We start from the raw sequence: 18,664 nt of genomic DNA, 5'->3' as shown, positions 1-18,664 counted from the left end.
TTGAATCGAGAGGTCTCTTCTCCATTTTTATCAGTTAGGGCGTGTTTATGTTCTTGAACAAGAAACAGGTCTTGCAGAGCCTTTCTCTACCCAGGGACACTGTGCAAAACACGGGGGATCAATCAATAGCGTGATTTATAACGCTCCACTGAAGTTTTCTGCTTTTGTTTGTGTCCTGCTGTTTTAAAAATGTCTAAACTTAAACTCCAAACAAAAAGTAACAGTAAAAGAAAACTTCTTTTGCAAAGGAAAGTAAAGCTTACTATTCAAACCGGGAATCCGCGGAATTAGCCCAAATGTTCGTTTTACTACTCAGTCCCTCTCTCCTCCGCAGAGGTTCGAAACGTTCGTTATATAAAGCCACTGTACGAGGTGAGTGCAGGCGCAAAGTCGACTGCACTCATATCGTTCAGCGGATTCTCCCCACCTGAAAAAAAAAAACCTTTGAGCCTCTGTGGGGGAGAGAGCCCCGGTCCAACTTGTTCTGCTACCTGGCCTAGTTAAGTCAATGTATTTCACAAGACAAGGAAACAAACGGTCTGTGGTCATCTGTGCTCTGGTCTCGACCACTTTCAATAAAATATAGGACAGCATCCTTGGCTTTCCTTGGCTTAAAATAGGGCCCGTTGGTGGCATCAAATTAACCACAGATAATTTAGTAAGTGAAGATATTTTGTTGTCATTTATCATGCGAATGACCGCTGAGGAACCCGACAAAATTGCTCATTAAAAATAAACATTTTTGAATGTCAAACGGTCAAATAAATGTCGTCAGAAATAGAGCACGATTTCGCAGGAGCTCTCAGATTCTGACTAATCAACTTTTTCATCTTTTGGTACCTGAGATGAGTAACACAGGATATGTCATCCATTTTGGTTGTCTGGAGAACCAGAATAGCGAATAGCGAATAGTCCCGAATAGTGCGAATAGTTGCGAACAGTCGCGAAAAGTGGCGAATAGTGACCGCCGTCAATAGTCACCGCTTTAGATCTAATATCCAGCGTTAATTAATTATCCAAATAAGCAACAGAATTTCAGTGAATTTATTACCTTTTCTTCTCCGGACTCAGGCTAGTAGGCTGTCCATCGCCGACATTAAGAAAACAGAAAACACAAGGATAACCTAATAAAGACGTATTTACGCTTTTGCAGCGGTTAAAACAGAAGAAATTATGTTCAGAAACACCTTTGTCCTGATAAGCGTCAGTGTGCTATTTAGCGGAAAAATCCCATCCCAAGTTGCTACGAGGTTAACTGCGAGATACTGGGTACCCTATTTGCCACTATTTGCCACTATTTGCCACTATTTGCCACTATTTGCCACTATTTGCCACTATTTGCCACTATTCGCCACTATTCGAGACTGTTCGCCACTATTCGCACTATTCGCACTATTCGCTATTCGCTATTAGGGACTATTCGCTGTTCGCTATTCGCGACTATTCGCTATTCGCTATTCGCTATTCGGGTTCTCCAGACACCCATGCATTTTCACGTTTAGAGACAACTGAAAACTAAAAAGAGCCAAGTTAATTTTTGCGTAACTTTCGGAAAGGAGGCGGAGATGATTGACACCCTTCTAAATCTTGACGTTTCGACGGTCTAGGAGTTTTCGGTCGCCTGTGAATAACAACCGCCATAAAATCGCAGGAAAAAAAAAAGGCCCGCGTAACAGTAACATTTTTCGCGGAGATAAGCAAAGCAGAGCTGCGTGAGTGATTGAGACATACGCAACGATCACGGTCTGCTTTTCCTTGCAGTCTCATGAATTCTTGGTTTCATGAGCAAAAATGGAAGGGGTAGTGAAACATTGTGGTCGGACAGCGTAAACAGAATTGGGAGCCATTCCATGGACCGATGAGTGGTTTTTGTAGTCAATTTTTAAAAACACAGCCCAGGAGTGGGTACTCGCGAACCTGTCCGGACAATCTGATCAACATTTTATCTACAGACTGACCTCATGGTGGAAAACACCCCCGCCATTTCACACGAGCTTGGGCTGAGTTTACATTGCTCGTGTACAGACCGCGCCTCTTTTTTATCATTCGGTCAAGGTTGTCAGTTTTTTGACGTTGTGGTCACCTGGCTAAGATGAAACGTACCTGGGACTCAATACACTATCTATATCACTGCATGTCAATCGCTTGAGTTTTTGCCTTCCGGGTGTCAAACAAGGTTTTTAGTAGATAAAGGCAAAGTACAAAACTGAAATTTAGCCATCAGTTGTATTTAGTTTATGTTGCAATTTTGCGTGAAGTTTCTTTACCCAAAGATGCTCCTAATGCGTTTAATGATACTTAAAAGCCTGAAATTCCGTGACTGGTTTTTTCTAACTGCCAAGAACACTTCAATGATGCGTGATAAATTCAAATACATGTGACCCATAATTAGTTTCCAAGATCACACGTAAGAGCAAACTACTAGCAAGGTATTTTTGTGTTTTGCGTGTTCAAAAAAATATATTTTTGTCGTGCGTCATTTGTACATTTTTTGTGATATTGATTTTACGATGAAGTAAACATGAAAAACTCCGATTTTAGGACTTGCTAAAGAATAATCACAGGCCAATCGTAGGAAATACCATGAATGGCATGATGTCAACACGCGCCCTTAAAAATCCAAACAGGTCCCGGCATTTGTGGCTTTATGATCACATCGTTTTGCAAGAAAAAAAGCCAGAGGTAGATAAACACGATACTACAATTCGAGTTAGCAGTATAAGAAAGAGAGAGAAGGAAAACGGTGGGTGGTATCACCTGGTATTGCACAGCTTCGAACCAATCAGGAACCCCTTGAAAATATATTTTCCCTAAATAAAGATATCAAAAGTTTTTATGACACAAAAGTCTTTGTCTACAAACTGCGTTGACAGGTTGAACTGTAAAGCTACAAAAGAAAAAAAAAAAAAAAACAAACGATGGAGAATAAATAAACCCGGGTTCAGCATTTTACGGTTAAATTTTAAAAAAATCTTACCCAGCTGTTTTAAAGACGAAATCCATATCAACCGTAGCTGGTTTTATGGCTTCTGTTTGGTTAAGAGAGGTAAAGGAGGAAAACGGGATTTAGTGGGAAAAACCTTTTCAGCAAGGCTAGAACCAACGAAACGCTCAGCTAATCTTGCAAGAATCTTGTAAGACCATCTATTAACTACATTCGTCGACCCTTTTGCCCTCTAATTCCCACAGGACGTTTGACTCACAGTTATCGCGATAATCAATTGTTAACCACTACTAAGTCCGGTACACAAAGTGTAAACAACCAGTCTGATCAGAGATCAAGCGAGAACTCTTAACTCTTGACTAATTCAAGACCTCACCTGTCTGATTTGTTTAAAAAGCTAATGAAGCGTAAAATTGAACGGAGCGCTAATTATACCGCGAACGGGGACACGCTCGGTAGTTTTAGCGGCCCGGAACGTTTGCATCCATACAAGCATTCTGTCTTTGCTTGCAGTTCAAGAAACAAACTTGTCAATGGGCGCGTGAGAGCAGACTTGTTCAACTAAGAAAAAAAGTTTTGTAGATCTGGAGCTTGAGCAAACTATATGAGCTATCCAAAAAAACGTTTGAAAACTTCGCACCCCATAGAACGTCATATTGGCGAAAGAAGCATCAAAGAGACTTGTTCACACGTCGCTTCTTTCGATAAAAGCAGAGAGAAATCGCGCTGTTACCTTAGGATTGCTTTGCTTTGTGGAGTACTTCAACTAAACTTTTAGCTCTTTAACTACATGAGAGCATTAATGATTTAAGTCAAACAATCTTCAGGAGCCGATCAATTATGCATGTTCCCACCGCTATATACCATGAGTGCTATTAGGTTTTGGTCAAATAGAGTTTGGCAAACGAGAAGCGAGATAGCGGCCGTGGTTACGTGAAGACGGGCTTTCTTTTTAGTAGTTTAGTTGAAAGATAGCCTCTCCTCTTGAACACGTATCCTTGGCTTCATTAACAACTCCTGTTTGAATTTTGCGGACCAAGCGGAACTTGAAAATACGCAAAACAAAGATCTCCGTGTCCCGTGTAGTTTAAGAGTCTATGTCAAGGCGAAGCGTTTTAGAGAGACGAGGCAAAGAACAGTGTCAACAGCGGACGTCTTGAGAAAACGGCTTTCAGTCTAGCTGCCGAAGACATGTCCGGTGAAGCCGAGGGCTTATGGACCGGCGAAATCGAAACAAGTTTTCAAGAGGCGCTCGCGATCTACCCGCCGTGCGGAAGACAAAAGATCATGTTGTCGACAAAAGACAAGATGTACGGCAGGAATGAATTGATTGCGAGATACATCCTTATGAAAACTGGCAAGGTTCGAACTCGAAAACAAGTCGCCAGTCACATTCAAGTCTTGGCCAGGAAAAAAATCCGCCAATTTCAGTCCAGAATTAAAGAGAAGACATATATAAACGATGGCCTTCAGGAAATGATGACCATGTCCTCCGCCGAGATCTTGTCGCCTGTGGTTCACCAGGCGAACGAAGGTTATGAATCCTCTTCCTGTTCTGATATTCCGCCAGGTCCTCCACCTGCGCTATTACAGTGCTATTCCGCTCCGGGCCCGAACCAACATGCACAGTTAATGGTGGAAATTCCCCGACCCCGTACTCCCCCGAAGCTGCAGTTTCCGGTGACAAGAGAGCATCAAACAGGCATGTCAGAATTTACACCCCCTCGTACTCCTTCTAATAAACTAGAGACCAGCTTTCATGACAGTGCTTTACAGAGCAGTCTGACTTGGGAAGTACCGGATATCACACAGGAGTTAAACTACAGGGAACAGCAAGAAGGATATTCTCCACAGTATAGTAACAGCGCGAGCAATAATGCACATTCATGGCGCGCAATCCCTGAAGTGATCTACAGTTCGAGATGCAAGGACGAGCCTGTGATTTCGACGTGCGTTCTTGGCGGTTCGGCATCGTCTTTGCCCGAGACGCCAACATTTGACGACTATCTGGTGTACGACGCCGATCAAACTTGTCCCTCTATCGATTTCTCGGATATGTGAAACAGTGGTAATTATAAATCAGATATTTTAAATTTATTTCATACATTTATAATTTGATTTTATTTTAAAAGGCGGGCGTTATAACGCTTTCATTTTGTTTTTTTTTTTAGATAACGGACTTATGCCCTGGTTTGCCTATAGAGTAGATTTAAAATCATCTTTCCGGTTAGCCGATTTCTTCCTTTGTCTAATTACCTGTCGCAAGTGCGTTACCCACCCCGCTATTGTGTTACCTGAAATATTTTTTTTTTCGAGCAGTAAGATCAATCAGAAGATATTGCTTGTTTGATGTCCAGAGATCTATGTGAATGGGAAAGCTTTTGACTTCGACTAAAGTTCGGTTTAACCTACTGTAATCACTCTACTTGTCAAATCGATTTGTTTAATTTTATTTTCTTTCCTTTCAGTAACTAGCCTATTTTCATGAAACCCTTGTTAGCTATCTTCAACGAAAAATACGTAATTTGCTTGCTTCATTTCAAGAATGGTTTGTACTTTTGCTCCTTTTTTTTTGACGGGAGAATTTCCGAATTAACTTGCCTCTTTTTTAAGCTGTGTTTTTCTTTTCTTTGCTTCTTGTTCCACCTGCTGCCCGTCTAAACGGTTGACATGTCATTGCTGTGTTTTCCTTGCTTTCCTTTCATCGACCTTGCTTACCTATTCTTCCAAAACAAATTCAATGTTTACCCTTATCACCAGATCCTTTGTTCGCCATGGTTCACTGTTTTCGCTTGTCTCGGTTCACACTTTCGTCAGGGTAGCCTTAATCCACCAGCTCTGTTCAAGTGCTATTTAATTTTCGCTTGAGGGAAGCTCAGTTACTTAATGTGTTTTACTTGATTTTTATCGTATTTTTTGATATATACATTACTAGTATTGTGGAGGAGCACTCATCCGATTGGCACAGTGAAGACTACCGAGTTTTCACACTTAGAAATATGGTTACTGAGCAATTGTTTTTCTGAACCTTGTGCAGTTTGGCCCAATGAAACCAAGTTGTTAAACAAAATGAGATCGTAGTTGGCAGTTTTTAAAATATTTTCCCTTAACAACTTGGAATTAGGACGTCAATAGTCATTCTAAGGCTTAGATCTAAACAAACAACATCGAACGTTTTTGTTCACAACTCCCTCTATAAGACCCTGCCCATAAGTGTACTTGCGCCGGACTTTAGGATCCTTTATTAGTAGCTCCTACTCATTGTCTATAGTTGTGAAGGCGTACTGATCCCTTGTAAGCGCCAAGAACTGTTAATGACATGGTTGTCCTAGTGGGCGGTCTTTGTAAGACCTCTGAAGTTCTAACTGGTGTCATGGTCCACTGCTTCCCGCTGTGGTTCATATTTGCTGCCAACAGAGCTACAAAGTGAAAGAACTTTCCCTTATAACTTTGCTTTGCCCTGATTTAGGTTTTCATCCGGTTAAAAAGTGAAGAAAACTGCTTAGAAATTGTTTTAATGGCCTTGAAACTGATGGAAAGACCCTAAAATTAAAGTTTCGGATTTTCTGCCTACATTCAGTTTGTCAATGAAGTAATGGTGTTCAACTTTGTAAGTAAGATGGCAAATTCATCCTTAAACGGTTTTCGGATCATTATTGCCTAGATTTCCTTATTGAGCGTGGGCAATTTTCAAGGTAAAAAGCTATTCACCAGGGGACGAGGCAGGGATACGATAAATGTGTTTTTGACCTTTTTGTGTCAGCCGGTGTCAAAGCGCGATATTTTAAAAATCCACAGAGACTCTTTCAAACGGTTCTAACGTTCAAAAAAACATCAAGTATCGGATGTGTATTGATATCAGAACGAATTTAATCAATTTAACAGCCGGAAGAAACCTCAGAGCCTTTAAAAGCTAGAAACCTGTTATCTGTGAGGCAGTGGGGGAAGACATTCGATCCAGTGACGGCTTTCGTGCCACGTTGAATGGAGATTTTACAAAGCCAGTCATCGGAACCGTATAATCATTTTTAAATAAAGTAAAGTTGTTAGCTTTTCTTTGTCAAAATTCTGTCTTTAAGTAGCCTCCTGAAAGAATTGGGTGAGAATTGGGGAACACTTGAAATACGAAAAGCGAGCGTGATTGAAATGAAGTAGATATGAGGATGTCAACGAAATTTAAGCTTTATTCTTGTCATATATATTTCAAGTGTATTAGTTATTGTAGATGTCTTGGAGACCGTGATGGGTTAATCTTACGTTTTCTCTTGACGTCTATTTTGGCAGCGAGAGATCTTTTGAAACCGAAAAGGACTGGTATATACTTGGGCTGTTACACAATTTCCTCTCTCCAGGCCACTACACTGATAACAAGTCCCATTATAGTCTATAGTCTAGTCTTGTATAGTCTAGTCGACATTAGCATGGCTTTCGAAAGCGTTTGACCAACTAAATTATGGAAGTCAGTATTTTTTAACTTATGTCCTTCAGAAATGGTGACACTGGAAAGAATAGAATAGAATAGCGGGATAGAATTAGTTTATTCTAACATATATTTAGAGTAAATATCAATTCTGATTCCTTTAAGAACCTAAAATGTACCTGAGACAATTTGCTCCCACTTTACATTGATCTTTTTAAATGAGTCTTCGCAAGCCAAGAAGTTACTAAAATTGATTCAAGCGTTTGAATGGAATCTGTTTACTTTCGTTATAAAAGTAACAGATAAGATATTTTTAATCGATGATGTCTTAATTTTGCTGCTTTTTTGCTTTGATTTTATGTTTAACAAGTTCGTTCATTGGTTTAACCAGCAAAATGTTCAGTCACTAATCAGATCCAACCTGTTTTCATCCAGCAAATCAGTTACAACCACAAAACTGAGCGTGACTTGGTTTTTCGCGCTTGGCACGGATTTCACACTTCTGGTCTGGCACCTCTTAGAAAGTGTTTCGCTCTTTGATAACTTATTTTTTCCGTTATTTATAATTTTAAAATTCTTTGATCGGAAGCGATTAGCAATGACTACATTTACGGTTCTTGAAGGCTTCAGACTAAATAGTGAAGAAGTTCAATAAACTCAGTTGAACTCACCGGCAAATTAGCTTCATACAAAATGTAAAAACTGTACATTATATATTTTGTTATACAGAGAACTATTTTTTTTTCACATAAACTTTTCACATACTCAGGGTTTAGCGTTTCTTCAGTCAGTGGTCCAAATAGTCACGTGACGTAGCCAAATAATGGCGTGTTCTGAGAGCTAGCAAAATAACAAGCAAGAACTTACCATTGTTAGAAGTTAATTAAATGAACAATAAGTATGAATTATTAGATATTTATTATCAATTATTTATTATCAATAAATAATATAAGTACGAACTAATAAGCGTGCAAGAACTTCTGCCACCTGCATTTCTGTTAAAGTGCTATATACTAGTTATGCATGGTATTCGAGTCACTTGTATTTTCTCGATACACCCACGACCCTTTAAGGGAGTGTGTACACCAAGAAAATACAAGTTACAGGTGAGATATCTCATGATATACCACGAGAGAGTGTTTCATATCTACTTTATACCACGCCGTATAAAATACAGTGGCCAACAAAATCATGATGGGAAGGATCGTCCAGTATACAACGGTTTTCCTGTATTGTGATTGGCTGTATTTTCTATGGCATGGTATAATTATATATTTATCTTTTAGTTAAACTTTTCAGACTTTAGTTCTCCTTGTGGATGCATTTCTTTTACCGTTGGTTCTAAGGATTTGGTACATCAAGACATTAGCGAATTTACGCTTAATACCTCGAAGACAGCAACAAGAAAACCTCGAAGACAAGACGTTTCCAGTGGAGAGCGGCGCAATAGTTTTGCACCTGCGCTATAAATGTTTGCACGTTTCTTAGCCGTCCTTTACAAAACCACAAGGAGAATAAAGTCGACAAATTATTTACAGTTTTGTTTGTAACGGAACAGAGCCTTGACAGGTTAAATTAGCGCTGGAGAAATAGCTCTGACAGACAAACTGAAGAGATCTTAAGATTCCAAATTGAAATTGACTTTTCAACTGATCTTGTCTTCAGGGTCACCGTTGTGGTTGCACAAATTCTCTAGTATCCTCTAATTAATAAATAGGGGATATTACACGGTGGCGAGAAGATATGAATTTTATGTTCGATTGGCAAGAACAATATCTCACGAGTGAGCTTCGCTCACTCGTGAGATATTGTTCTTGCCACGAGAACATAAAATTCATATCTTCGAGCCAACGTGTAATGTTCTTTTTATTATATGGAGAAACCAATTCAACAAAAGCAAAAGGCGGGAATCGTGACTTCATTGAACGATACGACACTCACAAAGGTGACATACTGAAAATACGCCACTCGGGTCCCGGATAAAGTGGTGTATGGAATCTACGAGTGGTTTAGTTCCCAGTAAAACACTCTTCTCCATATAATAATGTAGGATATTGACTATTTCTGGACTCTTTTCTAACAATCTTTTATTAAAAAGATTCGAAACTTTTCCAGCCATTTCGTCTCCCAGTGCTCTTGCCACGGTATAGGCTTAATTCTTATTAATTAGAGGTTCAAGTTGTAATAACCATTATAAAGACACCCTTTTTCGCTTTATATTTTGCAGACGCTTTGCTTAATAAAATACTTTGTTTTTGCTTTATTGCCTGACTCCCTTTCTTTTTGTTATCAATCTTTGTATGTGTCAAATAGCATGGTTTAAGTTTGGAGGGGATGGTGAGACTCTATCTTTTTAGTTTCAGAGCCAATTAGTTAGGTTTCGACCGGTTGAAAGAGGTAGACAAAATCTCTGAGTGGTGGTGTGTGACAATGCTATGTCACGCAGAGGCACAAATGTCACGCAGATGCAATAACCTTACAGTTTGCTGGACTCCGAAGCAAGCGGTGTGTATTGAGCTCGTTGTAATACTTTAGCGTGTCACTTACCTCCCACGCGCCTCTCTCCACGCAAGAATCACGGTGATTTTTTCCTCCCATAGCATAGCGTCCTTTTGGTCTCCTTACCAAGCGGCCCGCCGATGGCGTCGCTTGTTTGTGCTCAAAATAATGTTGCTTTCAAAAGACCCTCGTTGTTGGTTACGAGAACCAATATGATTATATTTAGCCCTCATATAATAGCCCAAACTTCCAGCTACGGATTTCTAATAGTTTCGATCGCATATATTTCCGCTAGAGACGGATAATGACATCTGTTTAACGCCCACTCGGAAGTAAATCCGGACTAAACCGTCTTTTTCCGGGGTAGGGACAGTTTCCCCCTATTAGCGTTTCTTTTTAATTTCGGGACCCATCCATAGGATTGTTTGTGAGAGCGGAAAGACTATATCGTGGAGGAAATTGCGAATTTCTCCAGTATATTTACTTTTTGTAACCTCCCTAATGTGAAATCAAAAGGCTTTGTCGATGTATTTCGCCCTCACTTGTTCTGACTTTGGGAGCAGAAAGCTATAAATTAGTTCGTTTAAACTCAGAGTTTATCGGGTACTAAAAGCTTCTTGTTGGCCGCCATATTGGATTCATCACTGGCATCGGCCATTCATACAGTACCACAGTGAAAGGACCTTTTACTAGCGATTTCTCATATGGACCGTATGAAGGGAATGAGAGGTAAAGAAAATAGTGCTGAGCATGGCTTTGACCCAATACGTGTCTTGACTTGGCGGTCATCTTTGATTTCAGAGACTCATGAATAACAACTAATTTCTTTCTTGTTGTAGTCGAAGACGGTCGAGCCGGGAAAAAGCAAAAAGTGCAGCAAGCCCAATGCTCACCCTGGACGCCGTGATTGGAAGAGAGTTTTTTTTTCATGAGTTTTGGAAAAGTTCAACTTCACATGTAGCTTTGAAAAGGAAGGGACAATTAAATGAAGAAAACAGGAAAATCGAAGAAAAACTTCACACTAAAAAGGCTCACCTGGATGAAACTGGTAAATATCAAAGAGTGTATAGTATTAAAAGGCGTTATTATATAGATAGGACCCTGGGCACGCTCTGGTTGGTCAAAAACCCATGTTTTATCAGAGTATAAAGCATAGAAAAAGCTTTTTTATTGTTTTCGTCACGTTACCTCTATATCATAAAGCAAATGAAGAAGCCTAAGCCGTGTATTACACTGTGATAAGGCACTCCGGACATTTGAGAACACTTGAGAAATGTAGAAAACACTCACCTGCAGCTCATGTGTTCTATGTTTTCCTCATGTTCTGAAATGCCCGTCATGCTTTATCACAGTGTAATACACTGCTCAGGCTTCTTTATTCGTTAAATAAGTTTCTCCTTTTTCATATATTAAAATCACAACAAATTTTATAAATTAAAAATAATTTATTTCATCTTTTAGTAAACAGACTTAAATTTTATGACCATTCTCTTGTTTTTTACCTGCAATTGACTTCTGAATATTTGAGTTTGTTTTTACAGACAAACAAGTACAAACCTCGGTAGCTCAACATGATGCAGCTGAGGGGGAACTTGAAAGGCTTGAAAGAAGTGTGAAAGAAAAGACAGTCCAAGTTCAGCAGCAAGAGGAGAGAGAGTTAATGAATTAAATGAGCAGTACAACAAATTTAAATCTTAACTTGAGCAAAAAGGGTTTTCTGTCAGTAGGAGACAAAATACTAGTACAACTTATGAGATGAGCACAAATGTCAATTCTATTATTAGATATAGAAGAAGACACAAAACCAAAACTGTCTTAGAATTTATGCATGTAGGAAAAGAACAATCACTATATGGGGCTTGGGATTATGTGCCATCTACTGCTGACAATCAAACCATGTATATGCTGATTTCAGGGCTCAACTGGCAAAAATATATCCAAAGCTTGTTTGACAAGACAATGGAGTAGTATCAAAATTCAGTAGAGGCCTTGAAGTGAGCTGTGCTTATGAAGTATCAAAACTTTTTGTTTAGACAAAAGTATGCCCTTGTCTGTAAAGCTCAATCGTCAGTTTTTGATCCCAATTCTGAACTCTTGGTGCCTTGCAACATGCATGTATAAGTATTTCTGATAAGCGGGTGGAAATTTTTGTGAGGAGTCTTGACATTGGCCTAGTCAATTAAATCCCCAATGCACTGGCTGTTTCTAGAGTAATAACTGTGATGGTATATATGCTAACTGATTTGCACTTGAGACTTCCTCATTTGTCACGTAAACTCACTTGGTGAGTTCAAGGAAAGCACATATCATTTCATGTTTCAATTTTCTGATGATGGGGCTCCTGAATCCAGCCAACTTAAACTATGTCAGTAGGAAGTCTGACATGCTGGAACTTTGGGGATAGGGTAGGAAATAGGGACTTTCAAGGTATTTTACAGTGTGTCAGTTTGGGGGAGAAACAAGAAATACTTAAAATAAGTATTTGGAAGCAACATACTGATGAAATGGAAATGTTAGAGGGTAATGCTTTTAATGTTTGTGACAGGTTATGTACTTTAGAGTTTCAACCACGTGCTGATATGAGCTGGCAGAGCTGGGCTAATAATGAATTAAATCAAGCTGCTACTCATCCTTCTCCTTATGCTAATGTTAGCAAAGGAAACATGTGTAGCATGAGTACTACAGTTGGGTTGAGGGAAGAAGATTTACTTAAACCATATACACTGGAAATTATGAAATCTCATGTTAACAGGGTTGAAAATTTCATGAATGCACTGTTGTCTAATTTGTCTGAGAAAAATCGTCATGCAAGAACACTAAAGTTCATAGCAGAAAGTGGGATATGGCAGCTAGGTCCACCCTGGACTGGTATTTTTACAGACTGACTGAGTGGCTGGAGCTTGTCCACCGTGAAATTAATAATTACCCAATGACTTCTAAATTAAAACTTGCACCAATTCACTAAGTTTCACAAGCTGTTTAAATGTTTGAAATCAATTCCTTTAATGCCTGCTCTAAAACAAAGACAGTGACGTTAGAAAATCTTCGCCCTTATAAAATTTAGCTGATGTATTACTGCGACATAGACTTGCAATGAGTCAAGGATAAGGTTCGAAATACCGTGCTAGCACAAGACTCTCTCACTCTATTGCTCTATTTGCAGACCTGCCTAAACCTGCGTTATCTTGCGTCCCATGGCCAAGAATACCTGTGCTGTAGTGGAGCTCGGGGGGGGGGGGGACCTCCCATACATTTTTAGGTACCTTTTAGGGTGTTGAGCCCCCAAAAAATATGACATGAGATAATGTGTTGTTTTAGAATTGATACCTCTCAGGGATGAAAAACATTTCAAGCCACGCCCACAAAACAGGATCTTGGTATCCCTTAGGGGTTCTTTTTAAAATTTCCGATGAGCACCCCCCTGTCCTTTTTATATGGAAGTACTCCCCGGGTACTGGAGTACCGAAGCCGAAGTTACGGCTAATAATAACGACAACACTAAGAGCATTAAGTTACTGTTTCTGTGATATTTTTTCGCTCGTCTCGAAATTACCCTTGTATGTTACAATAAAGCGGGTCTAAGGTGTTGTACTGGTATGCTTGATATTGCATACAAGACCTTCTAAACCTTGAAGAATTGAGAGAGATTTGGGGAAAATGGGAAATATTGAAGAAGAAGAAAGCCTTTGCATCTTTGTTTTACTTCAGCCAAGAATTGTTACAGTTAGCTTAGATTTAATTCTTAACTTGTATTTAACTTATTCACAAGAAATGGAGGACCGCCAGCACTGCCCAACTGATTACACTAAACATCAAGCTCTGTCGCTCAGTAACATAATAACGGCAGTATTAATATTTGGCAATTCAAATTGAGTTTACTGTTTTCAAGTTATTTACATCTTCTGATTTACCTCATTCTTGGCCTCACCTTTTCCACACCATTATTGAGCTCTACCAAGGCCACCAATGGAATTTTTTTCTCTCAAATGATCTAAAACGTTGTTTTAGACTATTTGGAGTGCTTTTAAAGCGTTAAAAGTTAATTATATTTCTTATATCAAGAACGTCCGAGGTGACAATTCATTTGAGGAAATCGAAGTGGATTAAAAGCCTTCTAACGATCAGCTGAAAGCCGCTGTTCTATTCAATTGTTCTTTGATCCATTACCTAACATTACATCGTCCTGATAATTTAGTTGTAATTTACACTTGTATGTTATTTATATACCCTTGTATTTAGTTCATGAAATATTGTATGTAGCACTGAGGAACGTCAGAATCACGATCGTCAAACGTGCGTTTGTAGTCTGATCATATTTGAAATCAGTAAAAATAAATAAAAAGAACGCAAGAAACAACATTAAAATCAAATAGAGCATAGCTAAGATTTCCAAATAACAGTAGGTTGGCGAGGTGACTATTTACACGGCGTGGCTTTGGATTTGAATTGGGGACTACCGAGAAAAAAACCTAGTTAGAGGCAGTTTATAGCGGGAAAAACCATGACGGCGACCTGCGTCCCAATGACAACGCCAGGCTACATTCTCCTCATCGGACAGATGATCGCCCTCTTTCAGGATGGTAGCTAACATGCACATTGGTAGATTGAGTGACGTCTGTTTCACCGCGCTGAGATGTTTCCAGACTGGGATCCGGTGCCACCACTCCCCTTCCACAGCAAAGACAAGGACGCAGGAAGAAATGGATGGCTTTCCGAAATCCAGGAAGCCTTAGAGCGTAGACCAATGGATTGATCAACGAGTTCAGTGTGACTAACACAAAGTGCATGTCTCGTAACCAATGAATGACTTCACAGCTGCAAATGCTGCACGTATTCATGAGATAAATCATGATACACGCAGGGCCATAGCACACCAGGAAGGCGAGCAGCATCGTCAGATGGGTTTTGGTCAGCTTTCTTTCCCACACCATGTTTCTTTCTTGGGCTTTCTTCCGTTCAGCATCGCCTTGATGCAAGTTGTTTAGCTCCTTGACTTTCCGTTTCACAACCAAAAATATGCGGACGTACGTGAAGGCCAAAATGAAAATCGCGCAGATTAGCGTCAAGGTGGCGAAGATAAAGGCGTATGTGACGAAGCCAGTGGCAAACAGTGCGCCGCTGCAAGAAATTGACAACACCCAGATGAAGATGGAGGCTTGTAGGACGCGTGTGTTTGTCATGTTAGCACGGTACCACATGGGTGAGGTAATCGCCAGGTACCGGTCAATTGTGAGAATGCACAGGCTGAGAAGCGAGGCGGTACAACACATGAAATAGACAAACTGCGACAGCCACGAGTAGTTGATTGACAGGCCATGCGCCTCATTCCAGTGTGTGTACATTGACAGGGGTTCCACCATGACACCCACGATCAGATCCGTGATGGCCAGGTTTAAAATGAGTAGAATGTAAGGAGTGCGTCGGAGATTCTTGTTGGGATCCATCAGAACAGACAGGATAATCAGCAGATTACCGGGAACTGTAACAAAGCAGAAAACTGCAGCTATGGACAGAGTGGTGAGTGACACTTCTCTTGGCGCCCAGACACCTCGACAGTGGCTCGCTCCCAGACCCATCTCGCAGTCAAACTTGAAGCTGTGCTAAGACTTCAGACAGCTAGACGTACTCAAATTCTTGCTCTAGAAACACAAAAAAAGTAGAAAAGGTATTCGTATGGCATGTCAAGATACAACTTTTTGCAAACTTCAAATAACATAGTTTCTAAATAAAATAGCCACTTTTTTCTTGCTTTCTTTTCACTTAACGTATTTGCCATCTTATGCGCATAATTGTAGATCTATTTATAAAGCAAGAACTAACCTACATATTCACTTGAAAATGACATCCGACAATGTTGAAACGTCGCTTATTACTTTCGCTAATTTTTGCCTTACACATAGAATATTGCACTGGATAATTAAAAAACTGTTTTAGAGGGAAAGTGTCCCAGCTGATTATCAGTCCTTTTCTTATTTCCATATATTTTGTCAAATCAGTACCACCAAAATAAATTGGATAAAAGATTCTTAAGAGCAAAGGAGAAGAAGTATTTTAATTTGGAGGAGAAATAAGAGATTATAATTATGGAATTGAATTACAGCTCGTCAAATTTGATTTTGCGATGGGGTTTCAAGAATTCAAAATTGTGATTGTGGGAAAATTTTGGATCTTTTTGTCATAATTTTCTCTCTTCAAACAAAGTAACTTCATAGCAAGTCCTTTCTAAAAAGCAAGGAATTTTGTGTCTATTTGATCTAAACAATAATAAAAACACGATGGGTAAAAATCATAGGCTGATAGAAACTTATTTTTAAAGAACTCTTAAAACAAAGACCGTCATTGTTTTAAAAATCGCAGTTTCTAATAGACAGCAATATGATTTCCCTGAGGGAATATCCTCGGCGTTGCGTGCAGAAAATTGGATGCAACACTAGCGGTTAAATTTCACACCAGTTCTTTGCATATAATTTTTTGTTCATTATAGTAGCGTAAGACATAATTCGTACCTCAATCCGAAGCTCAGTTTAAATTTTCACGCTAGTAAACTTGTCGGAAATATGAACCCGGGCTGTTTCTATCTTTAAGACTAAATCCTTGTAAATGTTCTGCGCAACTAACAGGATCATATAAAAAGATACAGCCTTTAATCTCTAAAGTCTTCTTACTTTTCTACGATAGGCAAATGATCTTTTTGTTTATCTGTTTTGAGACCGAAAGGAGAAATAAAGAGCCCGCCAGTATTCACACGGAGTCCTTTTAATTAAAAAAGGCGATTATATCGATACTTCTTTGTATTTGAGGTTAAATAGATAATAATACTAATCCATGCCGAACGTTGCAAGTAAATAAATTCGCATACGCATTTTACATCGCTCCACTGACCTACACGTGTAAGTCAGTACAGCTAAAAAGCGACAATTTGGTTCGACATTTGAATTTGATACGGCAAATGACCTTACCCTATAAAAATCCACGTCACGTGTAAATTTAAGTTACATTTCCGTGACACTGAATCTCTACGGATAGAGAGAGAAGAATTTTTCTGATACGGACAGATTAAGTCTAAGCCGCAATAACAAAGCAGACATAGTTTATCGACGTCAACTATTACACACTTTGCAATATAGGCATTAGCTTGCAATTGAAACGATAAACTTTTGGCTGTAGATTTGGTTAATTTTATCAGCACCTTTCAGCGGGGAAATAACACCCAAATAATGCCCTTTCAAAAAACTGTTACCACATTTTGTTTTGGTATTGGAACAGTATTACAACTCTTTTGCAGTCACTGAAGAGCAACCGTCCACACCCCACCGTAGAATTTGAAAACGGTGTTTTCACTCTGAAAACGCATCAAATGTTTTCGGTTCACACTACGACAGAGGAGTTTAATAACGCGACAATCAGCGGTCATTTTGGATTGTGTTTGAGGAAAACTCGGGCGAGGAAATCATATGATTATCGTGACGTCATCGTTTTCGAAAAGCTTCGTTTTCAAAATGTTTCCCGTCCACACTAAAATGCAAAGCCGACGTTTTCAAATTCCTCCTGTTTGAAGAGCGTTGTCGAAAAGCTCCGTTTTCATGACGGATTAGTGAGGACGGTAGGCCTAACCGTAGAAATAAAGCTGCGTTTTCAAATTTCTCCGCGTAGTGTGGACGGGGCTCAAGAAAAAGGCGACAGCTGTAGTAGAAAAATTAAATTTATCAGCAGCTTTGTCACAGTGATGCCGTCTCTTAGCAACATTTAATTGATGTAACGGAAACTTGAAAGCATTAAATCATCTCTATGTGCGCAAATCGGGTTTTTCTAATTTAAATGAATTCTCTGAAGGGCTGAAATTTCAAGATGATCAGGTTTTCTAAGTCTGAAAGGTGACTACAGCACATTTTTAGTGAAATTCTTCAATTTGCAAATAATTTAGTGATGCTACAATCAAACGAAATGTCAAATTTATTCTTTTGTATTAAGCTTTCTTATTCCAAAACATAGAAGCGAGAAGAAATCTCTCGGATTTTATTATTATCTCGAGTAAAACTGAAACAACTGACAGGAACTGTGCAATTTAAGGTAAAGCCTTAAGCAGGAAAAAAACATCACTCAACTTTCATCCTTTTTTTTCCTGATTCATCCTTCCTTAAATAGCCACATGTACGTGTACGGACTTTGCATTCAAATAAATTTCGTGTGTTCAGGCTCAATTGGTGGTGTTGTTTGCAGAAAAAGAAAAATCATTGATATCTTATATCAATCTTACATTTCTCTCTCAACAACATCGATACATTGGGTGTTAAAAGAACAAAGAGATGTTCTTGAAGTTCCTCTAAATCAGCGTTCAGAGGTATCACTTCAACAAATGCACGATCGAAATAGTGAGTACTTGAATGAGATAAAATACTTCTTGGCATATGTAAGACAGAGTTAATTTATTTAAAGAACGCCAGATTGACACTGATTCTGCTTTTTTTTTTCAGTTCAGCGTTAATGTGGAAACAAAATTCTAAATCTGAAGTTTATGGCTTTACACTGGCTTCTTCAAACTATACTTTTACTAAGCATTTTCAATTGCACAGTTATTCTGAAAATAATCTGAGTGACTTTTCAAACACTTTTTAAAGAACAGATTGTTGGATGTAGACAGACAGGGTTTTCAGTTCTGTTCCAGCTTTCTTTGAGAGATTAAGATATGATGTGTTTGGGCTAAGAGTTCTACTTTGTCGATTGTGAGACTGTGTTCAGTTTTTTTCTTCGGTCATTTTACGCAAAGGAAAAGAGGACACTCTACATAAAAGTATTAACAT

The 18,664-nt window shown here is 39.1% G+C and overlaps 2 protein-coding genes and 1 long non-coding RNA gene across 3 annotated transcripts; 2 read left to right on the top strand and 1 right to left on the bottom strand.

Annotated features, from left to right (window-relative positions):
• Window positions 1-2,940: 2,940 nt before the first annotated feature.
• Window positions 2,941-7,560, top strand: LOC145465485 (transcriptional enhancer factor TEF-1-like). Its single transcript, XM_081449270.1, has 2 exons — window positions 2,941-5,012; window positions 7,229-7,560. Exon 1 carries the CDS (start codon window positions 4,136-4,138, stop codon window positions 5,003-5,005), a length of 870 nt encoding a protein of 289 aa, XP_081305396.1. The 5' UTR covers window positions 2,941-4,135; the 3' UTR covers window positions 5,006-5,012; window positions 7,229-7,560.
• Window positions 7,561-8,336: 776 nt separating this feature from the next.
• LOC145465274 (uncharacterized) lies at window positions 8,337-12,314 on the top strand. The gene is made up of 3 exons (XR_014041552.1): window positions 8,337-10,592; window positions 10,703-10,911; window positions 11,405-12,314. It is a non-coding gene; the product is annotated as an uncharacterized LOC145465274 (long non-coding RNA).
• A 1,794-nt stretch (window positions 12,315-14,108) lies between these two features.
• Window positions 14,109-15,572, bottom strand: LOC145465259 (histamine H2 receptor-like). Its single transcript, XM_081449037.1, has one exon. It carries the CDS (start codon window positions 15,437-15,439, stop codon window positions 14,411-14,413), a length of 1,029 nt encoding a protein of 342 aa, XP_081305163.1. The 5' UTR covers window positions 15,440-15,572; the 3' UTR covers window positions 14,109-14,410.
• Window positions 15,573-18,664: the final 3,092 nt, after the last annotated feature.

The sequence above is a fragment of the Orbicella franksi genome, chromosome 13 (genome assembly GCF_964199315.1).
Source record: "Orbicella franksi chromosome 13, jaOrbFran1.1, whole genome shotgun sequence".
In the NCBI taxonomy this organism is placed as follows: domain Eukaryota; kingdom Metazoa; phylum Cnidaria; class Anthozoa; order Scleractinia; family Merulinidae; genus Orbicella; species Orbicella franksi.
Note: the sequence above shows the minus strand (reverse complement) of the source record. Positions and strands in the feature narration are given on the sequence as shown.